We start from the raw sequence: 25,793 nt of genomic DNA, 5'->3' as shown, positions 1-25,793 counted from the left end.
CTGTAGATGGAAATTAAATAGAAAACTTTTAGTGGGTTAGAGCAGAGATTTTCACCACTCCAGTGTGGCATTACATCTATATATTTATAGAGGGAAGTGCTGTGCTGAATCTGGGATTACCGGAGGCTGCTGGAGTCACACAGAGTTACGCCAAGTCTTTTCGTTTCTTGTAGGAACTATTTGTTGTAGTACATTCGGAGTTTCTTTGTATGGTGAAGGCTGGAAGCAGTGTCTAGTAGGTCTTTCCCCTCTGCCAGATTTTACAAAAGGTTTTGCACAACATCCAAGCTTTGGATATGACTACATGTGCTTAAACGTGTACAATGTTTTGAGAGAAACGATGGTCTCTTATGCTATTGTTCTGGCGTGTTCAACTAGTGCTGTTTTCGAAAAGCCTCCACACGTGGCATCCTACAAGTCAAACAGATCTCTAAAAGGCATGCTAAATTATCATGGTTTTCCTTACCCATCTCTATACCTACTCTAGCAACACACAGTCGAGAAGACAGAAAAAATAGGGGCCTGCTTGTGCCTGCTTTCTTAGGGATCCAATACGCAGCAGTCTGTGTTTCTGCCTGTCCCACCCCTACTGTAACTTTGATTCTTTTTTGATTTTCTCTCTAATCACAAACCTAACAAACAAAAACAAGCTGCAGGGATATCTTAGTAGCCAAGAGCAAATTCAGCTAATGCTACATTTCGCTCCAGTATCCCTTCTGGAAGTCACAGGCTGTCTCATGGCATCACTTCTGCCTTTTTTATGAGCACAGCTCAGGTTGTGGTCAGGTGGGACAGCCCTAAACAGCTGGGCCAAGAACAAAACAAAACATGCAAGCAAGCAAACAAACATAAAAAAAAAAAAAAAAAACAACACCAAAATTAAATCAAACTGAACTGAAAATTTAGCTTTGATTCACAGGAAGAATACAAAGAGATAGAGAAGGCCGAGTGTCACTTTTTGTCAATAGCTCGTGGTTGGAGGGGAAGAGATGTCCTTCTGAAGGTCCCTCGCCTGTTACACCTGACCTTGCTTCGTAAGCAGTGTGCTGAATATTCCCAATCCAAGTACCAAAGCTGACAAAAGCACTTTGTCTCCATGTAATAACCACTCAAGTTTCTTAAAGGCTGAGCTTCTTGTTGGCAAGGTAACCTCATTCCCCAGAGAGGTTCCTGACATCCTCAGCGCCTAACTCAGAGGCAGGTCTGGGGGAATATGCATTAGGACAGCTCTTTGGACAGTGAGAGAGACCTTCAGAGGAACAAATACTAGCTGAACTCACTGAAGAGAACAAAATTCCTCTGCTTGTTTCAAAATCCTTCCATTTATAAAATCAAGGATCCAGAAGATTGGATTTCTACACAAACACTGCATGTGAAATGTCAGGTGAAGAGCACAAAGGGAGAACAGTATGACAGCGAGTAGATGAAGAATCAATATCACAGAGCTCAGCTTTGCAAAATTTTCCAGAACACAAAGCATCTCATCCACTTAAAATGTACAAAAACACATCCTACCAAACTTACAGCTCATCTCAAGGCAAGTGGCAGGTGACAGAACAAGCCAAATCCCATTGCTGGTGTAAACAAGCCAGACCTCTCAGAGATGCAAAACATAATGTCGAGGCAAGAGTCGCAAGTTCCAACAAGGGAAATTCTGACTAGATACAAAATAAATTCACAGGAATGGTGGTGAAAGGGACTAGGAGAGGCTTTTGGAGGGTTCCCCTCAGGGGGTGGTCAGAGCTCAAAAAGGTCCTGGGCTGCCTGGACCAACTTGGAGGTTAGCCCTGCTGTGAACAGGAGGCTGAAGTGGAGACCTTGTGCAGACTGGGAGGCACAGATAATCCTCTTCAAAGGGATCCTGTCTGAAACATTTGGCAAGTCTATTAAGCAAGTCTATTGGTTATTTTTCAATAGACTGTAAGGTATTTTGAGTATGCAGCATTTCCAGCTACAAGCTATCCCTTCCTCCCCTGTCTTAAAAAACAAACAAGCAAACACCAGAGCTTGCCAGAAGTAACAAGAAAAACCTCTCAATTATGATTTTGAAGTAGAAGTCATTTTTGTTATAAGATGTATGTATTCCTTCTCTCTGCAGAAGGTAGCGTCCCATGCAAAGTGCACGGTGCCCTTCCCACAAGAATAAATGTGACACTAAAGGGTAATACCAACACAAACCACACAAGAATTTGGTCCCCAAAGGAGAATCCTTTGCGCTGCATAAATGCTTTTCACATGGATGTGTACTGCAACGCCTCTGAATGCCACTAGTGTGAAGGCATAAGGAGACACTTGGTTACAAAGAATGTCATTTTACCAGCCTATCTGATCTATCAAAGTGAAGATGTTGAAAAACAATACACAAGGAAATCACTAAAAAAATATTTTTATAGTATACTTTGAGAAAAAACTACTAATAATTGTTTCAACATTAACAGCAGTAGAAAAATAAGAATGAGCAATATTAAGTATTAGCCAGAATCACTTACAGAGCCGAAGTGTGATTCAGCTGATCAGTATTTCTGGCATTTCAGGACTGCAAATAGCACAAATGCTACAGACGCTTTACCCAGTCCCCCGTTCCTCTTTCTAGCTATAGTAGTAGCATTGTGTGACAAGGGGGAGGAGGATTACAGCTCTGACTGGGACTCAACGGCTAGCTTGTCAGAGCTGTGAATGTTACGTTTTGTTTGGAAATTAAAACAACTACACCTTAGTATTTCAAGCAAGGTTAATAATAATAAACATACAACTAATTTAGCTTAAAAGGTTTTGCTTTTTTTATTATTTTATTATTTTTTTATTGAAGATCTCTCAGATGTTCATTGCTGACTGCTACAATTCTGCAATTCTACTCAGCAAAAAAGCGTATTAAAACTACTGGGGATGTTTCTAAACGAGCAAATACACAGAATATTTGCTAAACATGACAAAGGAATCGGAACTGTTGCATCCCATGATTCTAAGCAGCTCACCATCTTACTAAAGGAGTCACAGTTTGTACAAGGGTTGCCCTGCTGGAGATGGCATTGACCTGCTTTCTTTCCAGAGCTGCAGTATGCAGAGCCCTTGCTGGGAAACGCTCTTTGGCTCTGCGAGCACTGCCTAGCTGGTTAGCAAAAGAGTAGTGATTTCCTTTCAATTAGTGGGACTGAGAAAGCAAGCAGGTTTGTAAAACATCCAAAAAAAAGAGAGAAAAAAACAAAAAAAAAGAGAGAGAGAACTAAAAAGCATCTCTTCACAGCTACATCATGCTGTGACAAAAAGGGGAGAAAGAAACCCCAATCTTTTCATTTTCTCTCCCAGCACCTGGCTATACTTCTCTCCAGAGAACAACCGGATGCCTCCTGGGACATAACACTCCCCCCCCCCCCCCCCCCCCCCCCCCCCACTTCTCTTCTCTGTGTCCTCTTTGAAACACTTTCAGGGGTCAGGTTGGTAGGGATGGTAGCTAACCATGTTTAGGCACTGGAGGACCCCATTTCTGTGATACAACCAGTCATTTTAGGATATACGTGGTAACATGATGTTAATTGTAGAGGAAATCCATCCATGTGCTTCTAATTATGGAGACAACTGTTATTTTTTATTAGGTAAAACCTAAGGGCCTGGTCCACCTTTCAGTGAAGGCCTCCGTTTGAAACCGCCCCAAGGCAATAGATATTAGTTAAGAAAGCAGCGCATGCAGTCAAGCTTTATGTTGTCAGTTTTACAGCAGCAAAATGGCAGCAGGACTGTCTCACGCTGAAGCAGTGCTTTGGGAAGGAGGGTCAGACAGCTCCTGCCAAAGGAGATGGGGAGACGAGCTGATGTGGCGGGGCTCAGGGGCGCAGATCGCTCTCCACCCACCACCACTGGGTCTGCAGGAGGCACGTGGGGGCTCCCTGTCTGTTTTCATGGGAACACAGCTCGGCTCCTTGCAGAGGGAAAGGTGACTTTTTATTTATTTATTTATTTAATAGGCTCACTTGTGGCTAATTTCAAGGCCTTTGACATTTCCTGCACTGAATCTCAGCCTGTATGGCAGCAGCCCGGCAGCTGTCACACCTGCACGCTGCCGCCGTGGTTTTCCTCTGGGAGCGGTCTCATCATCACTGGTGTTTTAGGACTGAGCAAGAGGCCAGAGACTGGGCTATTTTCATTTTGAACATGACTAATACAGCCATCATTGTGAAGCTGCAGCTCTTGGATTTAATTTTAGAGAGGCTGTAAGGACTAGGCGAGGTGCCTTCTCTTTTCCAATCACAAAGAGTAATTCAGAGGGACTGCAATATACCTGACGGGTTTTGAAAAATATAATTAGTTTAATATCCAAATTATGTGGATATTCAGCACCTCTTTATATACCACCTTAACAATTTTCATAGACTTCCTTTTTTCTGTGTAGAATGAAAGGTTTACTGTCTGTACTGTCGGACTACTTGAAATCAGAAGCACAACTGTTAAGAAAATCTTACTGGAAGCCTTGAATGAGTACAATCCAGCTTGCAGATGTTATTTTTGTATTTTAACTACTGTCGGGTCCAAACCTGCTCCCCAAATCCCTAATAAAAAACTTTGCTCAAAGCAGTATGCAGTTATTAGAAGACAAATGAAACTTTCATTCAGACGCATGCCAAAATCTGAGACTTTCTAATCTGAACCTTTCAAATATAAAAAATCCGACTTCTCATTTCTTTTGACTCCAGAATAGATTAAATGGTACATTCTGTTTCCAGACAGTTTCAAGGACTAATTTGATAGATTAAGTGGAGTAAATTATTGCTGAGATTTAAGTATTACTTTTAACAAATAAAAACCAACTTCTTTCCCTTACAGCCTTTTCTACTCAATTTATTATGAACATATAACATGCACTTAGAGAAAATTTATCAGACAATATGAAAGAAGACATGAAAAAAAAACTGGATACATAAATCCAAAGAGTATACAGCACCTGATTCTTCCTATTGAAAATTCACCTGAAGGCACTGTGGATATGGCTACCTTCAGGTTAATGCATCTTCCAGGACAAACATGCACTGATGGATTTTTCTTACAGATATCAAGCAGGAATTGCTCAGACATTATCAGATTTTTTCTTTCTTTTAGTGTTTTTATTTATAAAACACAGAGGAGTACTATTTCCTTAAGTGAGAGTAAGAAACAGCTTAAAGGCAATATTCTCCTCCAGAAACTGCACATATATTTGGGAGAAGGTGGGTAGATTTAAGGCCACAGCTGGAACAAACCAGAGCCAAGTACCCACTGGTTAAAGTACCCAGGAAAATGAAAAACAAACAAACAAACAAACAAAAAACCACCCACAATAGGAATTATGTTATAAGATCAAAACGAGGGATGCTGAGGAAGCATCACATGAACCCCCCTGTGAAACCTCAAGGCTAGCCTCCCTGGCAGTGTGGTGTCTGTGGGAAGGAAACCCCAAAACCCACGTAAGGACACAGCAGAGCACTGCCCCGCTCCCATGGGACCCTCAGCCCCGATGCAGAACCCTCCTTCCCGTAATGGAGCATCCTCTACCTTCCCATCCCACCTGCGGCAGCAGGAAGGTGAGAGACGCAGTAGCCTTGCCCCAGAGACAGCTCTATTTTCTCTCAGGTCTCACACATATCACTATCATTTTTTCCCTGGCTCTCCTTTTGTACAGGTAGTTTCCATATAGAGGAATGTCAGTGCTAGTCAAGGCAGAGCAGGTAACGTCAAGCACCATCAGCAAATGCTGTGGCTGCAGAGGATGATGAATGCTTCATTCTACCTTCACCCCGGCTGCCATCCATTTGTGACCCGCAGGTCTGGTTACTTGTGCTACCTACCATTTGGAAAGACATTCAGCACCACAAACAAGGAGTGTCAGGTACAAAATTCCACCTTACATGCGTATTGGTGGTTTTTTTCCTCCAGCGCCTGGTGCCACTTTAATCACCTTGTGCCCAACAAGGATGGTCGAATCACTCTGCTATCCTGAATGTTAGGGATCCCCCCACTGAAACATAATTCTCAGCCAAACGCTGATACCAATGAAAGGAAGCGACAACTCGACCCAACAGTCTCCTAGATCCTCCACACACCATTGTCATGAGAACAAGGGCAGGAGCAATAAAGCAGAGTGGTGTTAATGAAAAGGAAAAAAGCACGGGGAGTTAAAGCACTTTTCAGAGGCAAAATTCCTGCAGTTCCCTGGCAAGTGAGACATGTGTACCCACATTGTGCTGGAGTATGTGCTTTGGTTAGGCTGTGAGTGCTGAGAGGCTTTTCAGGGAGACAGGCTCTGACTTGTCTTGCTGTGGATGTACAATCATTCTACTGACCCAGTCCAGTGGTCTTTTTCATTTTTTTAAGAGAATCTTTGTTTTCTGAAGCTTACATTGCTTTTTGTTTTCCCATTACTACTTCCCTTCACTCTCTAAAGAAAAAGATGTGTAAGAAAGATTCCATTCAGAACGGCACAGAAAAGCTCACTGACTCCTACAGATGTGGGCTCCCAAATGCCTCTGTGAATCCAGGCCCTGCTGCCCTGTGTGCGCTTCTACAAGGTTAAAGTGAGACTTCCAGAAGGACCGACCTAGAGGATATCGTGCTCAAACCATTTGAGAAGCTTCCTATCCAGCCAGGCACTGGCACAGCTCTCAAGCTCACTGAGGGCATTTTTACTTTGGAAATCCCAAACCCACTCTCAGTTTCATCCTGCAAACCAGCATTTGCAGTAGTTCAGCTCCGTGTACATTCAGTTGATACCCACTGCAAGGCATTTATGAATTCTTTGCTGTTCTGGCTTTGGGCAGAAAAGGAAAATCAAAGCTCCTCACGGCCAGTTTTGGCAGGATACCCTGGGCTCTGCAGGCTGCTGTTGGTCAGCTGCAGCGTGCCCTGAGCCACCTGCAGGGGTACACTTTGGGGTGGGGACCAGCTGAAGTCATGGAGGAAATGAGCTGAGCATTTGGGGTTGTGGACTCAGTGCAGATGGCAAACAAGATGTCACTCACACCCTGCAGCTGCGAAGCATGGCCACCTGGAAAAATCTCCCCTGTCAGTACTCCAACCCCTTCCTTCCCAAGCCTCCACCTCTAACACTGACAATTTCGCCACCACCATGTGCTAGAGGTTTCAGTTTCTTCAGCTGCAAGGGTGAGGTCATTTCTTTCCTCCCCCAGAGCCCCGCACAGCCTGGCTGCCCCTTCTCCCTCTGAACACAACCCAGGTGCGCTGGGACAAGTGGGCAGCCCTGCGGTCACAGCTCAGATCAAGCACCTGCCCAGCAGCTCAGAGCCAGGGACTCACAGCAGCCCCTTTCAGACAGCTCATGGAAATGCCTGGGCTAGGAGAACGGCTGCTCAAGGCTCTTCTGTAGACAACAGCAAAAGAGAAACATCCACGGAGCACAGCTACCTGCCTGTGCTGGCAGCACGGTGAGCACGGTGAATCCCCGGGTGCTGTGCTTCCAAGGGAGGTTACTGAGCACCGCTGCTGCTGTTCAGAGGGACAGGCAGGGGGCAGAGGCCAGCAGGAGCCTCAAACACTGAACTGGCTTTTTGGTTCAGGGCTGAAGTAAAAGTAAGGAGAAAGCAGCAAATCATTCTGAACGCCTGAACTCATCTCTCCATTCACTTGATGCATATTCTATGAACCCCAACAGCAGCAACTATCAATTTCAAAACAAAGCTGTAATTTGGAAATAGTAAGATGACACATTACATTGTAGAAAGACTGAGACAAAACATCCTTTAAAAGATCTTTTCCCGACAGATCAAGTATTATGAGCAGTGCCCATGTCCTCAAAACACACTCTTTTCAGGCAGTTTTCACTGTGAAAGCAAGCTCTGCTCACTCCTCAGCAGGGACCCCCTGTGTTTCTCTTTCTCCCTCCCTGCACAGTGATGTTTTTTTCCTGCCACTCACGACTACCAAAGCAGTTTCACACCCTGCAAACTCTTTGGCCCTCCTCTGCTTGCACTTAATTTTCCCTTTCTGCCCATTCCCTGTGCCTTGCGCTGCTCCTCTTCAGACCCCCGGGAAGGAGACGCGCCAGCTGTGCTGTCCTGCACCCAGCCATGACAAGTTGCTACTTCCATGACCACTGATAACTGCAGACAGCTGCTGCTGCAGATCTCTGAAGAGATCTCTGTGTCCCTCTAGAGCTCAGGAAAGCCGAGAGGCTTCCTCCCTGCTAAAAACCTGCATATGCGGCTTGTGCTGCATGGGCACTAAGAAAGAAGAAAGACGAGCAGCATCAGTAGCGATGCTAATTAGCTACGGCTATTAGTCCTGACACGTTCTTGGTGGGGAAGGATCTATTTCTGCATAACAAGTTTTTTCCTTTTCTTACCATATAAAAATATCAGTGCATAATTAAAAATAGCGTACAGAATCTTTAAAATCTCCTAGGGAGAGGGACAAAGTCACTTGGAGGATGGGTATTTTGAGGAGGGTTTCACAGAAGCAGCAGACATGTTACATATTGTCAATTCTTTGCAGCTGTGCTGTAATGAATCAGTTACCTTATTTAACTGTTGGAAAGGCCTCATTTCGGTGCTGCTGGGTGTGGTGCTGGGCATGCCGCCAGTTCTTGAATTTGCTCGTTAAGCTTCACTTCGGGTCCTTGTGCTCTTACCTCTAACTCTTAGCACAAGTGTTTCTAGAGTTCAGATTTTACTTCTAAATTTAAAATGTCTTGCTTATTCATAGAAACATTTACATAAGGGGATGCAAATCGGAACTTTTCTCTCTACACACACACAAGTATCTCTACTCGCATGTTAAGGCACCTGCACATTTAAAACGTCCTTGGTTTAACCAGCCCTGAAAAGCATTTTCAGTTGCAGAAGGCAGCTTTGCAGCCCCAGTTCCCATGCACCAACATACAGGTCCATGCTACTCCAGGAGGTGCTGGAGAAACGTGGCACACACATACATTTCTTTCATTGGGTTTGCTACTTTTCCTTCACAAGACCACAGCGTTATACAGCAGTTTGACTCTAATTTCCTTCCCAGTTTATCTTTGTATTGTGCTGGTTTCCTTTGCATGTTAATTGCCCTCTCTCCTCCCGTAGCCGATCAGATCAAGCCACTGAATCAACTTTTCTTTCTCTTTTTCTACCCACTGCTCGCATGCACACATGGCAAGGAGCAGACTGACACCATTTGACATCTCTTTGCTTCCTCATTTCAATATTAACTGTTTACCAGAAGAGAAACTGGTTTGGGGGTAGGGTGCTGAGTGCATGCATGTCTCTGTGTGTGAGCAAGAGCTTTTTTTTTTTTTTCCCCTCGGTCCCTCCGCAGCTATAAGTCATTACACAGAGCTACCTGAAACTGCCTAGTGCTAGTTTTCACCAGCCTGAGTTGAGAAGACATTTCTGTGGATGTGCTCCCCGTCCTGCCTGGGCTGGTGTACAGCAACAACTGCAGGGCTCGGTGCTGCTGCTGCTCTCGTCTGTGAACCGACGTACTGAGGGATCCCTTTGCCCTCCCCAGAGTGAGCACAATGACACAGCTGCAGTTTAAAGATGCGTTTTGGGTAAGTGAGCTTTTCCCCCAAGTTTCCTCTATCGAATAAGTCTGTATTTAAATATCTTCTAAAATGCAACCTGGCTCTAAATACACTTTGGAGCTAACTTAATCCTGCTCTTCATCCAAATTTGTCTCCAGGCAAAAACATACTGCTCAAGTGTTTGATGGTAGGCAGAAGGAGACACTGTAAAGAATTACATCCAAAAAACAGCAACTTTTCCAGTTTCTGTGCTAGGTCCAGCATCTGCTTTTGAAGGGGACGTGGCTTTCTCTGTCTCACAGTCCTTAGAGCGCTCGCTTGCAGCAAGTCTCAGGTTTAGGAGTGGCTCCTCTTAGCAAGTGAACTGTTACTAATTACAGTCTGAATTCTCTAATGTTTACTTGTAGAATGCAACAGCATCAGCAAAGCCAGCCAACCGTGTGCAAAATGCTGTTGCTCGCCCACCTATGGAGTCTGTGCCCACTTTTACGTGCAAAAGGGCATGCAAGAGAGTGTGTAGGCGCCCAGCTCTCCTACAGCAGCACAGGTGGAAAAACTAGTAGTGGTGCTTGAGAACTCACAACTGGCTTAAAAAGTGTGAATACTAAAGCATTTGGCTTTCAGTTGAATAACCTTTGAGCACCTTGTTTTCAAGCTCTTCTTCTGCAGTTACAAGGTAAAAAGACCATAGCGGTTTATCTCTTGGGTAATCTGAGGTTCCCCTGCAACTGCTTCTCATGTGAAGGTTTTAAGGGGAGGAAAAAAACAACAGTGCAAAGTTGAGTAAACCAGGGTGTTAAATGGTTGCCTCCTGTCTAGGCAAACATTTCTCCAGCATCTAGAACTGACTTAAATAAAGACATGAAGATGTACAAACTCTTCCCACCATGTTCCTACCAAGCTAATCAGAGCAGACTCTTCTCAGGATATTTTCTTTCCATGCTTTCTTTCTATTCTTTGATTGTCTATCCTTTGATAGAAAGAAAGGAGATTACCACTTCCTTCAGGGTAATCTCTCCCAGTATAAAACAGACAGACAGACCCAGGAAGAGGTTTCAGAGCAGCACTTTCCTCTAGGCTTCTCCAGGAAGCCACCCCTGCCCCCACTGTAGTACCAGGTTTAAAGAGTTTAAAAATAAATAGTAATGGGGAAATACAAATGGTGATTTTGGTGTTAATCCTAACTGTGCCAGAGCAAACCTCCACAAGGTTCTCGCCTCTTCTTTTATACAAACTGCATGGTCGACGCACAGAGTAAAACATAACTGCAGCCCAGTGCGACTGCAAGAACTTCAGCTTTTGCATTTCTCAACTTCCCTCACCAGTGTGCAATCCAAATTTTAGAACTGCTACATTTTGTCAATTTACTTTCCAGGATCTTGGTCTTGAGCTAGAATACATCAGGCATGCTTCATGGAGTAGGGGAAGGGTGATTAGCGCCTCTTGACAATCTGGCCAGGCCAGTTCTTCATGGCTCTTCTTCCCCAAGCTTCTCTCCTGTGCTTACTCATGCTAGCATGAATATAATCCTAGCTTGCCTTTGAAGCTACCACCGGCTTTAAAAGAAAGCATCTTTGTTTTTAATATTGCTTGGCTGGAAACATGACATTACTAAGCTTGATGAACAGGGCAGATTTATATCCAGTTGTGCTATGGTAGTTTTAGGTATGCAATAAGAAGTTTTCTAAAATGAAACCTTTCAGGATATTGCACAACGTGGCAGAAGAGTACAGCTTGCCCCCAAAATCACAAGATCAGCAATTATTTTTGCATTCATAAGGTTCTGTTATGCCCATTAGTGAGCCAGAAATATATTTGCCCAGTTTGCTTCGGTGAGCAATGATCTGCTTTATTAATTTATACCATGAATGGAGCCTGTCTCCATGACTGAAAAAACAAGAAGTGCATTTACATCACAGCAGATCACTCCTTACGGGCTCCTGATCTCTGAGCCCTGCCTAAGGACACCACTGCACCCTCTCCCCAGAATTCATCCAGGTGATGGATACCCAAGCACCAACTCTCTGCCCTTACCATCAACTTTTGGACAGGCAGAAGTTTCTTTAGTGAATATCACAACATAAAATATGCACATAAATCCAAAAAGCAGCAGATCCTCCTTGACTAGCATGGAACTAGACTAGCCTGGGAAGGAACTAGATCATATATGCTAGTTCCTTCCCAGAAGGAACTCCATTCATTTTTCTCCAAAGTCCCTCAAACTTAATCATGCGTGCTGCCTTTCCAGAGAATGCAAACTGTTCCTCATAGCTCATAAGAGTTTTAATATCTCTTTCCACTATTAAACATAACAATGACAGGACTATTCTAAAACTTTCACACTTCTGTTATTTTTTTTAATTGTCAGTATTTCATGGCCTGGGCTGAAACCACTATATTTTTAATTACGCCTTTTGGTTTTATATCTTGCATACACACTGTAATGATTTAAGTGAAATTCACTTAAAGCATCCACTAAGATACACTTCTTAGTGAACGTTTCCTATCCTCAGTTAATATTTTTAGAAAATATTAATGAGATGAAAATGTGAATCGATTTTGATAGTGAAACACATTAATAGTCTGCTGGAGTACTGTACAAATGCAAAACATTACCTGTCTCTAACATTGCATGAGATGGGTAGGTAAATTCCCAGGTCAGTGGGGAGCCCATCCATGGTACCACCTGAGTTTCATGTTAACAGGCTTAAGACAACAGGAAGAAATAGGAACAACATTCCATTTTTTGTTATAACGAGTATTAACCCAGAAAATCTTTCCCCTTCTACCACAAATACTTTCTCTTTCTTGATTTCCCTCTCTTCTAGATAGGTACTCACTGGCATCATTGACTGGCTTTGTCTTAGCCACCTGAGAAGGTGGAATGAGGAAGATGTTCAAAGGAGGCATTTAATCTTTGGCAGGCCCCAAAGTGCCCAGAGCTGAGAGGGAGCAAAGCTATTTCCTTTGGCAGCTTGGACTCAAAATCAAGTGGCCAAGTCAATTCTGAAAAAGTGTCATGGAGCGTTAGTGTGCTTGGGAACTTCAGCAGAGCTGTAAAGTGTGAAGTGCTCCTTATTTCTTAGGTGTGAAATGAGCTGAGGGCTTCTGGATTCTCCTAGCTCAGATTTAAAAGCATGCATGAGCTGGAGATATGAGCCAGCAAATATGACATGGGCCTTGAACCTGAGATAACAAGAATTAGCTGCCAGTCCTGCTGCAGACTTCTCTTTGCTATATTCCTTATCTACAAAATACCCAAGGTCATGGTCAGACACCGCAGTCCTAAGAGCCATGTAAGCGTTTAAGATGAGCCTGATACAGACAAAGACGCTTTTAAAATCTTTCTTGTTTTGACTTAAGACTATATACTACATCATGTTTAATGCAAAATCTACCTTGTAGTTGAACCTCTCACCTGTCCTGGTAGCTTTTTGCATAATGATGTATGTTATACACCCAAAAAGATGTAACTAATTTTATAAATAATGTCACTTATTATGAGGGCAGAGCTGAGCGCGGGCAGGGAGGGAAGGAGCCCCCGAACCTGCTGTGCTGGCATCTCAGCTTTGCAAGGGGCTCGCCCTCTGACTTTCACTTGGATTGCACTGTACCGGTTGCAGCTGTCTTTACTACATGAGGCAAATTAAATGAACAATCTCACCACCCGCTGGAGCACAGACCAGACCCTCTGTCAGTATGTACCACATCTCTCCGGGCCACAGAAAGTGTGACTAGAGACGGGTGCATGGGCACCATCACCATGTCCACAGTGGTCCTGCTTACATCCAGGGCCTGTCCTCACTAGTGGATGCGTGTGGTATGGGGGACAAAAGGGGAAACAACTTGGAAAAGTCCAACTAATTGCCCAGCCTAAGTCTGTGCTTGCTGTGAAGTCAACTTCATCTCCATGGGAGATGCTGCTCCATTCCTCTGTTGCGTGTTATTTCTTCCTGTGTTCCCCCGTAACAGAAAATATCCGACCTGGGCAGGATGCTTTGCTCACTGGGGCAATGAGGAGCACTCTGCAAAGGGGGTTGCCATCCCAGAACAGTCCCTGAAGCCTCAAGAAATCACAAGACAAATACTTGATCAGTTCTTGTGCCTGCGGAAACACTGGTGTTTCAGGAAACACGTCTGAGCAGAGCACAACAATTAAGATGAAGCTCAAATGAATTAATACTCCCAGCTCATACATTGATAATGAGGCAAACACACTCACAGCTTCTTCCATCACCCACATCCCTAATAAGCTACGTAGGAGGGCGCGTGAGGAAAGCAGTTACAGCGTATTCAGGCGGTTCATTTCCTTGGTGATGAGCTGAAATGGAGGGACTGCAGTTTTATGTTTGCAGCTTCTGGTTGTATGCTTAGTCAGTTACGGCCTGAATGTGGTGTATCAGGCTGAGCATCTTCCCTGGCAGGAGAAGGAGCACTTGGGGCAGAGGGAGCTGGCTCCAAGGCCTTGGAAGTCTTTCCAGTCCAGGTAGATGAACGGGTTTGTGGAAAGCTCATTTTAGGTGAAATGAATTTGGTCATTTCTGATTAAAAACAATTAGATTGTTAGGTTTTATTATTTTTTTCTCATGACCATGCTGCAGCTGAATGCTTTATCTAGAGGATTTAATGGCTTGAAATGGGTGATTGATGCTGCCCCAGTGACAATTTTGTTAATATTTTTACGAAGGTGCGTCTACTTTGTTTTAATCCCTCCTGCTCTGCAGCAGTTGTTTAATTTTACTTGGACTCAGACAACTGGAGAATTTCTATTTAGGCCAGCTCTAACTGTGCCAGGGGTATGCATTTTTGATACGGAAGAGGTGACTCAGAGATTCCCTTTTCACTCGCACACACAGGCAGCTAATGAGCAGCACACCGAGCTGAGAGGGTGTTTGTCACACGTGGTGTGAAACAGATCCTGTGGATCTGCAGCAGCACCTCAAGCAAAGACCAAAGTGGGTGCCCTCAGGTTTGCTAAAGTAACCCGCAGAGGTGAATTGCATTTCAACACCTCTCCCCCCCAGAACCAGGTGATTCATTACCAATCCCCTTCCTCCCTTGAGACTCGCACTGCCCGCAGTGCATCAAGCAGTCACACCACTTCTCTTCTCCAGAATTTAGTCTCTGACCAGGGATGCTGACCCTGTGCTGCTTAGCAGACAGAGTGGAAGACTCTGAATTTCAATCCAGTTCTGCTTATTCCATACTTGCTGGGAAGGCAAATAAGGCCGCTCATAAAAGAGAGATTTTTTTGTTATCCTTCAGCTCCATTGAGCACAAAAAGACCTTTTTCTTATTGTGCTTTCATGCCGTACTGCAGCAGGGTAGATTCTGGCTGGCAGATGGTGTCTAGTTTTTGTAACAAAACGTTTCTCAGCAGCCACAGCTCAGTAACCTATGAAGTTCCCTGTGTTGTTCAGTAAGAAGCTGGGGGCTGAGGCTGAGATGAGGTGAGAGCCGGGGAGCACAGCTCTGTACTGGGATCCCTCAGTGTGTCAAGGACAAGAATATAGGAAAAAACAAAAAAACAAAACAAAACAAAAAACCACATTGAAAATATGCATCCAGATCCTAAAAGCTTATCAGTTCACTGAAGAATTGCTCCTTTACTATGAATAGAGTTTACTGCTTCTTCGAAGTGGTGCGAAAGCACCACTCAACAGGACTGAAATTAAAAATGTGAACTAGGTGAGAACTGACCAGCAAGGGGATCTGTTCTGGCTGGTTTAGAGCTTCTATCCTTCCATTCAGTGACAACAGCAAGTAAATAATAAATCCAAACCTTTTCTTTAAAGTAGCAGATTCACACAGTATGATGTTATTTTGGTGCTCCTCTCAATTTTGTCCTAATCAATTCCTAAAAAGAAAGAAAGAAAAAAAAGGTGGAATCAAAGGGGAAAAAAAAGGTAGATGAAAGCAATTGGGGGAAGAGACAAAATGGGAAGCAAAGTATCCTGAAGTCTCATTCCCCCCCCTTACTCCCCACTCCTCCACAGCAGTGACAGAGGCTGCTGTAGCAGTTTGAGAGATAAATTCACCTTTCTCCTGCTCTCAGGTGCTTTTTCATGTTACTGAGCATCCCAGGGAGTCCTGGCAAAATGAGATCATGTTTTGAATGCTCTATCATGCCCAATGTAACAAAAAGGGGGGGAAAAAAACCCAACTCATCCCTATGTGGACAGTGTGCTGGTGTAGGCAGCGGGGTGGCTCAGTCAGAGCTGCTTGATCCAGAACAAGTTTCTTCTTTACCTAAATGTGAATGTCTCATTTCACTGTTTTTTGTTTGTTTTCATCTTCATCAAGACGTGAAACATGGACTTTTACATTTAAATTTTCAGGGCAGGAAAACTATTTCCTACCCAGCTGTAGAAATACTAGCCATTTGTTTTGTACAGCAGAAGCCCATGAGAAAACAAAACGCTCCTGGGCAGATAACAGTGAGGCCTTTTGCAAGCACAACAAGATTTCCGTTCTTGCTGGTTAAAGGACAAGGCATTTTCGAGTGAACCGACACCCCATGCCTGACAGCGGGGCTGAGGTGACAGCTTCAGCCGCTCAAAGGCCTCAAAAGCTGCTGTAGCCATGCCGGTGTGATCCCTCAGCGTGCACCTGCTTGTATAAATCTTGCCCATTTTCTATGCCCTAGGAGCCTGCTGAGGAGAAAGGAGATGCATCCAACTAAATACCCCACTGATCCATCAATTCCTACAAAAACATTATCAATCCCCTTTTTATTATATTTTGCATAAAAATTAGAGAAATTAATGCAACTGTGAGCCAACTCAGAGAAATGCTTCCCAGAAGGAAATGCAGCACTGGTAGAGTTATCCTGCCTGAACAAACATCTAGAATTTACTTAAATTTTACTTAAATAAAACCCTCTTTTATGAATTTCTAAAAGCCTAAAGTTGATTTTCATCTCTCAGATTGCACAGTTCCCTAGGACTTGGTGATATATCATACTAATGGATCGTAAGAACACATTGCATCACATTGAGTAACAGGATATGTTGAAAATGATTATTTAAGCAGCAAAGATTTCTTGTAAAATGGAAATGACAATATACAGCTATTGGAATAGTCCTCACTAAGGAATGAACTCTTACAGCAGAACTCTGGGAAGATTTCCTGAAGCTTAACCCCCCTTTATGCCAGGAAAGATGACCAACAAAATGCCTTTTTTTTTTTTTTTTTTTTTAATAAGGGCCACTGGAAGTGTGGGTGCAGCAGCACATCATGCTCAGTGCCATTTCAGGACTAGCAGGAAACAAATATAAGTTTTCTAAGAGAGGGAGGAGAAAACCACATAGCTCTTTTTAATTAAGTGATGTACCAACTAGGCAGGTCTGGCTCCAGGGGCTGTGGATGACCTCCTGAACAACTGTCGCTGTGCCTGAGCAAGTCAGGATTGTTTCACGTCACCCTCTCCTTCCCCCCAGTGCTTGCAGGAGGAGAGGAGCTCTCTTTGCAAAAGAGACCTGGAAGCAGAAGAACTAAAGAGGAATAGAAACAAAAATAATCTCTGAACATTATTCTGCATAAAACAGAAGTATATTCTGCTTTAATATTCCATTTCTCCTTATTTTACTTCCAGTTTCTCTTGTGTACCTACTATTATACATTAAGAGACTGAAATAACATCTGATCTCAACTTCAATGTGCTTATTTATCTGGCTCCAGAAGGCACCACGGCTAAACGGTGCTGTGCTTCAGCCCCCAGTTAGGAAAAGAAGGTGCAAATTCTCACAGCAGATCTTTGTGTTGACTCCTAGGAAGAAGCCACCTTACTTTGTGGATTTAGCCTATGTCCAAAGTCATCACATGAAAAAAAAAAAAAAAAAAAAAAAAGTAAAAGGAATGCTACCACCTCAAGCTTGTGTCAAATAGCCACATCAAGCTCTGATTTAAAGCTAAGGAAGGATGTGTCCCATTGCTCACTACCCAAGGAAAACCAGAACAAAAACAAACCCATAAAATGTTGCAATCTTTACAAAATTCAGCTACAGTTTTTCTTCCTTAAGAAACTTTGTGTACTCTCAGAGTATTATTTAATTATGGAATTAAGGAGGAAAGTTGAAACGGAGGCAATAACCACAAGCAGAGCCCTTCTAGTAGACTAGAATTGGAACAAGCCTGTAGGAACAAGCCTGTTCCCTGTGTGCCATTAATTTGCCAGCCAACAAACCACCTGCAAAAGTTAAGAGGGTTTTGTGCAGCAGTCACTTTGTGGGTATGCAAATAATGGGGTGACTATAACATGAGAAAAGCCAAACTACAAGCCATGACTACTAGACTGCCTTACTCCCAAGCCATGGGCAGTCCGGGAGGCGGGACAGCAGGGCAGGGGCTCAGAAAGCGGAGGAGCGAATCCCTCTTGTCAGCAGAACCCTGAAACAGCCATTTCCTGCTCCCTGAAACCCACCCGTGGTGTCACAGAGCAAAACACCACTGGGAAATGATGAGTTTGCTCAATGCCACCAGTTGTGCAATGCTGCCATGCGGTTTGTGCAATATCATAGAAGCATAGAATACCCCGAGTTGGAAGGGACCCATAAGGATCATGGAGTCCAACTCCTGGCACCACACAGGTCTGCTCAAAAGTGTACACCATGTGCCTAAGTGCACAGTCCAATCGCTTTTTAAATTCATACAGGCTTGGTGCAGTGACTACATCCCTGGGGAGCCTGTTCCAGTGTGCGACCACCCTCTCGGTGAAGAACCTCTTCCTGATGTCCAGCCTAAACTTCCCCTGCCTCAGCTTAACACCGTTCCCGCAGGTCCTGTCACTGGTGTTTACAGAGAATAGGTCACCTGCCTCTCCACTCCCCCTTGCAAGGAAGCTGTAGACCATGATGAGGTCCCCCCCTCAGCCTCCTTTTCTGCAGGCTGAACAGGCCCAATTTCAGCTTATTTCTGAACGCCGTAGCTCCTGCAGAATCGCAGTGTGATGAGGATCTCTGCTTTCATTTTAAGCTCTCCAGCCTACCTCACTGAATGGATAATGGGAGCTGGCACTCTAGCAACTCAGTAATTAAAATGCTACAAGTGCAATAGTTTTTCTCCCCCTCTGCTTTTCGAAGTGCCCATTCAAGATATGCATCTATCTTGATATGCATCTATTTCATCTAAATAAAATTTGCTCCCCAGGAAAAGTAATCTGCATTGCAGATTCAAGTAACAAAGACAATAGTATAACTGCAAACTAAGCTTTATGTTAAAAACTCCCGAGTCAGATCCTGAAAATGTTACAGAGAAGACCCAAGGTAGCCCTCTACACCCGTAGTGAATGTTTATGTTCCTGCAGTGCAAAAAGTGAGTTTACAAGCAGGGAAAGAAAAGTTATATATCCAGCTCCGGCCACCTACTCTCTATTGTTTTTTTCCTCCTTGTATTATATACTTAAAAAACAACCTTTTTTTTTTTTTTTTTTCCTAATGTTTGTATAAATTCTGTAGTCACATCACACCAGTCTCCAAAGGCACAAACAGCCATTTCTTTTCAGCCCATTCCAACCACTTGCAGCCAAGAGGAAAAATAAGCTCTTACACAATATTGCATTAGACAGTACAGATATACACTTTAAACACACTAACAGGTTTGTTATGACACGAAAGTTTATAAAAAAAGGACTCGTATCACACCTAGCATTAGTCAGAGGAACCTGCTTTGCTTACAGGCTTCTCCTGTAACATCACTCTTCTGGAGGCTGACCACTGTCCCCATTTATGTGCTCACCAGCACAGCTTTTTTTTTTTTTTTTTTTTTTTTTAACCAGCATGGCTAGTTTTTCAGTGGCTAACACCTTTCCAGGACAAGGCAGCAGAGGGTCAGGCTGCAAACCTGGGGTTTTGGTATGATAAAATGCTCTTTCCTGTTTCACCAGTGCGGAGCAGATCTAAGACAGAATCTCATGTAACTGGAAGCGATACTTAACAGCTTCTTATTGCACCAGGGCAATCCGGAGCCAGGCATCCTTCCTTGGTATCACCCCATGCAGCTGGGTAGAGCTGGGACTTGAACATCAGATTATGATCAGAATAGTGGTGCTCATGGCTATCCCATTATATTTCATGGTTAGGGTAGCCTATGTGACACAGGAGGAAACATTCTAAACTACAGACATGTAGCATGTTATCATGTGAATCTATCTGTAGAAACACTAGGAAATTGTCAAGGATCCCAGAAGAAAAAAGGAAACCAAACCAAACAATAGTAACAAAAAACCACAAAACAAGTGATTCACTTGCAGTGAATTAACCTGACATGATAGGAAACATGCAAAGAGCCAAATGTACTTTGAGACCGTAAAGTTTGTTTTTGGCTGTTGACTACCAAATCTGCCTGCTGCTCTCCTACAGCAAATATTCAGCCTGTAGAGCACTCAAAAAGGAGACCAGGAGATCCAGAGATCAAGATCACTGTTTTAAAGCAGTTCCAGTGTACAGTGCTATAATGTAAGAGCAGTAAGAGCAACTTACGTTCAACCCAGGACTGAGGTATCGTGTACTGTACTGCTGTGGACAACAAGGATTTATTTCTGATGGTTGGAGAAGACACTGGCAGAATGATGCTTGTTCAAAACTCACCTGCTCTCTCTGAACTTCCTCCTCACAGCCAGGAGTTATTTCATTTCTGAACCAACAAAAATGAATTTTAAGTTCTTGTTTTACAAAAATTGTCATGAGCTTATCTTAAGTAGGCAGCATAAGTTATGATGCAAAAAAGGTCGGGAAAAAAAAAAAGATACTCATAACAAATTCAGTTTCCTTTTTTTATTTTTTTTCCCCTCTCCATTTTGAAAATCTGTATAAACGCCTTATTTAGAAGATTTAGCAACATCTGTCATTTTCAGTTCAAACTTTATAATACTTGATAAGAGTCTTGGGTAAATACCATTAAGAACAAAGACAAGGGATGCACTAGAATAGCTAAATATATATTTATTATTATTATTATTATTATTATTTTTAATATTTGCAGATAATACATTTCAATTCCTAAATGAAAGACAGGCAAAAAGAACGTCTGATGGCCATGCTGAAGGTGCCACATTCGTACTGTCACTGCTTGCACTAGGCCCACCTTAGATGAGCAAACCAGGTAACATGCAGGTTTTGGTGCAACCTTTAACACTACGGTAGCTCAGAAGCATCGTGCCACATACCAAGCAATGCACCAGGAGTTTGCTAAGTCATTATTTCCTTTCCAGCCCCTCTTCCCAGCCAGGACAGGATAGCCATTTGCTGTGTTGTGTCCTGGGGGTTACTTTCCCTGTGTACCAGCTAGGACACAGTTCCTTGCAAGACCAAGCAAGTGGATGTTGCTGGAGGAGCTGGAGGAGAGGCCTTTCTTGTCAGCTGGCACTGCGGCTACCCTGAGCAATGCAGCACATTCAGGTGGAGCTGCAGCATCCGTTCACCACACAGGACATAGAGCTCCAGCTGCAAAGCACTTCCCTGGGGAGATGCTGAGCTGCAGACAAGCCAGTTTATCCTGCAAGAGCAGGCAGAGATATCCATTGTGGCACGTGAATTACCTCTTAATGAAGTTCTGGGTGGGTAAGCCAGGTCACTAACAAAATGCTCCAACAAAAACAGCCCCAGGAGAGGAGCCCACAGCTCCTAGAGCAAAACTGTAATGGCTTGAGAAATTCACATCACTTTCTGAATAATAGCAGGTGGGCAAAAATGTTGTAGAATGGAGGTAGTGCTTTACACTCAAGCCTGAATGGTTTTGCTTCAGCTCAATCCTTTCTAACAGCTATTCACCAAACCCACATTTTAGTTACCAGTACATAATTTTCGTCCTTCCTACTTGATATTATTGCAGTAGCACCCTTGTGATATCAAAACAGATTCATGCTCTTCAGAAAGCCTTGCAGCCTCATCTCTGGAGGGAAGGGCATTGCTCATTCCACTGGCAGGAAGCAACTGTCAGAAACAGGAGCAGGAGATGAAATGCCCCCTCTCTGTTAGCTGTGCTTCTCCTGATGAGAAGAAAAACCCTGGGCTCCAGGGCAGAGACAAAGTGCATGGGAATTATTAATGGAAAAATCTCGAACAATACAAATCTGCCTGCTACACCGATATCCCTTTGTCAAACACCTTCTTACTAGGGATTACAGGTCTGTTGGACAACCCGGATTAACTAATCCTTTTTATTAAAGTAACAATGCACAAATTCCCTTTCGTAGTCACACATGCTTTGTCTAAGTGGGATCACTTTCTTGGCAATGAAACAAATTACTGCTGGTGATGTGAATCACTCTCTTGAAAGCATCTGTCTCTTTAGATTTATTACAAGCAAATGATGTTTTACACATTTAATGAATATACTTGTTATCTAATTAGAACTTTTTTTTCTAGTTTTTGAACAACAACAACAAAATAGTCCTTTGACTTTTCATTAGTTCTTATGATCACCACAAAGTCCCAGCTGAGAGGTGCCCAAGCACCAACTGAGTGGGGCAACTTTAACAGTCTCTACAAGAATCAGTTGATGCAAATGCTGATTATAATGCAGAATGGTAAATGGGAAGTAGAACAAAGGCAAGACATCTTATCAAGACGAAATAGTTGTTTAACATGATATAATCTCGCTGTCTTGACAAAGAAAATGTGAGGTCAGTTGTACTGTTACACAGGAAATCCTAAAGAAACCAGAGAAGAAAAACAAAACAGGACTTTGCACAGACACAGCAGGAGAACAAGAAGCACAAAGTAGGTGAAGGGCCTGTTCTGGAGGAAGGGTTCTTGAGAACTAAGGAGTGAGTTTATTCAATATATTCTCTGAAGATACTGGCATAAAACAATAAGGATGGGCTGGGAACAGCTGTTGTTGAAACAAGTGCATAGAGTTTATTGTACTGGAGGTGTCTGATAACCTGCAAGCCCAGGGTAACAGAAAGCAGGTACAATTCTTGTTTTAATGCAAAATGTGCAAAATCAGAGTAAGAGACCAGTAAGAAGAAGGCCCAATGTACTCTGGGACCTCACTAATTGCAGTGGCAGGAAGAGGAGGAAATGGCAGGAGAGGAGGAAATTTCAGGTATATCAATAGATCATGGGTAGATCCATTAGGTGCCACTGGTATTATTTGATAGTGCAAGAAGGCAGATATGACCCTCTGATGCATCAGAAGTGTTTCTTAGAAAGAAGACATCCATGCCATGGTACGAAGCACCAGCTAGCATCACAGGAGTGGCAGAGTAGGATCCTTGCTCAACAGGGATTTATTCAGCCTTGGGCAGGTACTACAGAAACACAGAGGAACCAATGGAATGAGAAACCAGTGCCATAGGAAGTAGCAAAAGGGATTTGTCTGGATTCAATTAAAGACTGGGAGATGCTGTAGTTGTACAACATATTAAGGAAGAAAAAGAACCAGTGAAATGAAAGGGAAATGTTTGTGTGAGAGGACTTACATGTAGGTCTAAATGCCTGTGTTGTGGTTGGAAATTACAAACCAACATTGTAGGGTGAGAGCATGTAGCAGCCTAACCTTGTCCAAAAGTGGTCTGCCATCTGTCTGTGCTTTCTTTTCCTCCTTGCTGAGCCCGTGACATGCCAGGGGCACGTGCTGTTAGGTGGAAGCCCCATCGGCTCCCTGAGCCAGCTGCCCAGGGGCTGAGGCAGCCCTGCTTTAGGGCAATGTCAGCTGCTGTGTTGCTGAAATACAGCTTCCATGTTCTTCAGGAACACATAGGGAGGACAATAAGGCAAATTTTGAGATGGTTTCCCCCAAGTGAAGAAAGATTAAATGAGATTCAGCTGGACACCAGAAGTCCTTTTGAGACCTGCGCTTAGCCAGAGCCAAATGCCCCTGTAAGGGGCAGCCACAGGGACAAATGTTAAATGAATGTCCCTGACAAGGCCAGATGCATCCCTCGGAGGAGATGCCAGCTCATTCTTATTCTTCTGTGGCTGCAGCAGCTCCATTTTGAACACATTCAAACCTTACTCCTGCTCTCCTGCTAGGAAGCAATGGACAGGAAGCAGAGCAGTGAGTAAGGCACCAGCTATTTTGTGCTTTATGAATGGTTCCCAGAGGTACAGCCTGTGCTGCCCTTTCATCACAGCATTTGCGTCAGTATAAAAGAGGTGGGGGTAAGACACTGAGAATTTTAGCATTTACTGTACAGAGAGATATGTTGAACAGGAGCAGCAAAGTAACATTAAAGTGCGCTTATCACTCTCCATTGGTGCTTGTAGCAGTATGCCCAGCTGCTGGGGTGATACAAACCCATGTGATATTTCCAATTACCTCTGAGCAGCATTTCTGGGACAGGGAAGCTGTGTACACAGCCACGGGATTTGGCTAATTGCATCTGAAAATATGCAATCAACATTTTCGGGCTGTAAGTTTGCTGTGGAGGGTCTCACTGGAATGTTTCTGACAGGCAGAGCGAGCGATTAATGAGAGGTTTTAGAGGAGCAATGCCCTCTGCCCTTGGGATTCCTCAAAAAAGAGAAAGAAATAACGGAGTAGGGAAGTAACAGTCTACTGCCTGGGTATTATTAAGAATCTTCCTCATTTCCTCCATGAATGGCAAAAACTCACTTCTAATTTATTTCACAATAGGATCCCTCCTCAGGATCCACATTCTAACTTGCCCTTAGAAACATTAGGAGAACTGATGTTTTGTTTTTAAAATCCTGTTGCCTTAGGGCTGATTACACGCATCAGATGAGCATATGTAATCCTATCAGCTTCCTGTGGTTGCGACAGTGCTAAGAGGGAACCCATTTGCACTCTCTCCATCGCCTTTTATCTACGTTATTATTTTGCCTGGCTCTATAGAGCAGACACTTTGATGGTAGAGGCATTTGACTATGTCTCATGTGAACCATTATCCCACTGCCTTTCCTTTCTCCCCGCTGCACATGACAAGAGGGTCTATTAGGGAAGAAGAAATTACTGCCATCAAGAAACTGTAGCACTGGGAATATTGCTATGACCTGTAGGATTTCCAAAGATTGTCTGCAGAACTTTTCCTAAATCTTAATGATGCAAAAACCACTCTCAGCTCTACAAAGCTGCACAGAAGCCCTGGGGCAGGGGTGAGTGGCACAGACACAACTGCGCCTGCCACCACCCACCAGCACGTGGCCACCACCATGCGTTGCCAGAGCTCACCCTATTTCTCTCCACTCAAAGCACTGAGGAAGCAAACCAAAAGCTCAGGTGTCCAACCACTGCTTGCCAGGTGATCCTTCTGGAGACCCAAACTCTAACATCTGTCTTCTTCACAGTTGTGGTGGAAAGCAATAAGCAAATACACTTATTAAATTATAGCTGCTTTGAAGACAGTGGATAAATGCGTAAACCATATTCAGTTTGTATATAAACACCTATATATAAATTGCTCGAGGGAAGGACCACATCCATTCTCTTTATGGCTACAGGGTGCAGTTTTACCATAACACTGTAACATAATGCTCACACAACGCTCACCACTATGTCTTCAATAACATTATCACCATGTACTGATTAACCGAGGCTCTCAGTGTAAAAATGGCTTGTTCCAGTCCCACTGCAAGGCAGTGGGAGGACTAGAAGGAAAACAAATCCTCTCTGTGCCACATTCTGAGCATGTCACAGCTTTATTGCCTTCCCCTTCTGTGCTCCCAGCATTTCCTCAGCTCAGCAGCACCAGCTTCTCCGTGACTCTGATTTACCTTTGAGGCAGTGCAAATCTGGAAGTTAGTAAAATTATTAAAGAAGTGCAAAGCTAATAGCCTAGGCACTAATTATTTTTCTTCTCACTACTCAGATTACTCATGCATTTTTGTCTGAGGTGCATGGAGGTATGCTCTGACAGATGTATGGCATGCACAGGGATAAGCCTGGCACAGGGGCTCACAAGCTGGGGAGGGAACTGCAGTCCTAGACCACAGCAGAGGAACACGGCCCTGAGCAGCACAGAGCTCCGTGACAAGCAGGAGATGGGAGTCCTGGCTTTGGGGCAGCAGACTCCACCCAGCTCCATGACCTGGTCCTCCAGGGGTATCTGCCTGGAAATCTCATATCACCTTGGCTAGCTCCTTGTGGGATCATGGAGCAAGACAAGCTGCAGTGCTGTGCTACAAAAATACCCAAAGGCACATGCAAATCCTATGTGTTGCACAGGGGATTAGGCAGTGAATGAGAAATCAAGGGAAGCTGCCATCCTTGGACAGTCTCAGAAATACACATGTTCAGTTTCCAGCAGGTTCAATGTCCAAATCATCAGGCTCTCTGCATGCTTATGTTCTACTTACAAACAAACCCCAAACTTGTGTCATGTTGAATTTACACCAACCAG

The 25,793-nt window shown here is 43.7% G+C and overlaps 2 protein-coding genes and 1 long non-coding RNA gene across 4 annotated transcripts in view; 1 reads left to right on the top strand and 2 right to left on the bottom strand.

The window, feature by feature from the left end:
- The window catches only part of SCAPER (S-phase cyclin A associated protein in the ER), a 241,245-nt gene that overhangs the window by 175,555 nt on the left and 39,897 nt on the right, over window positions 1-25,793 (bottom strand). The window contains exon 1 of one of the 2 annotated variants that reach the window (XM_084532002.1): window positions 8,499-8,517. The exons of the other annotated variant lie outside the window; for it this stretch is intronic. The gene's annotated coding sequence lies outside the window, so the exon portion shown is untranslated. Of the gene's footprint in view, window positions 1-8,498; window positions 8,518-25,793 lie in introns of those variants that run through there. 2 annotated transcript variants of the gene reach the window in all.
- Window positions 7,110-7,869, bottom strand: LOC311443068. The gene is made up of 2 exons (XR_014697058.1): window positions 7,225-7,869; window positions 7,110-7,167 (listed from the first exon to the last, which is right to left on the bottom strand). It is a non-coding gene; the product is annotated as an uncharacterized lncRNA (long non-coding RNA).
- Window positions 9,012-25,793, top strand: part of PSTPIP1 (proline-serine-threonine phosphatase interacting protein 1) — a 54,473-nt gene continuing 37,691 nt past the window's right edge. Inside the window, exon 1 of the mRNA XM_084532004.1 lies at window positions 9,012-9,517. Within this exon, the coding sequence (XP_084388130.1) occupies window positions 9,485-9,517 (33 nt within the window). The 5' untranslated portion in view covers window positions 9,012-9,484. The remainder of the gene's footprint in view (window positions 9,518-25,793) is intronic.

The sequence above is a fragment of the Aythya ferina genome (assembly GCF_964211825.1).
Source record: "Aythya ferina genome assembly, chromosome: 11".
Taxonomy (NCBI): domain Eukaryota; kingdom Metazoa; phylum Chordata; class Aves; order Anseriformes; family Anatidae; genus Aythya; species Aythya ferina.
Note: the sequence above shows the minus strand (reverse complement) of the source record. Positions and strands in the feature narration are given on the sequence as shown.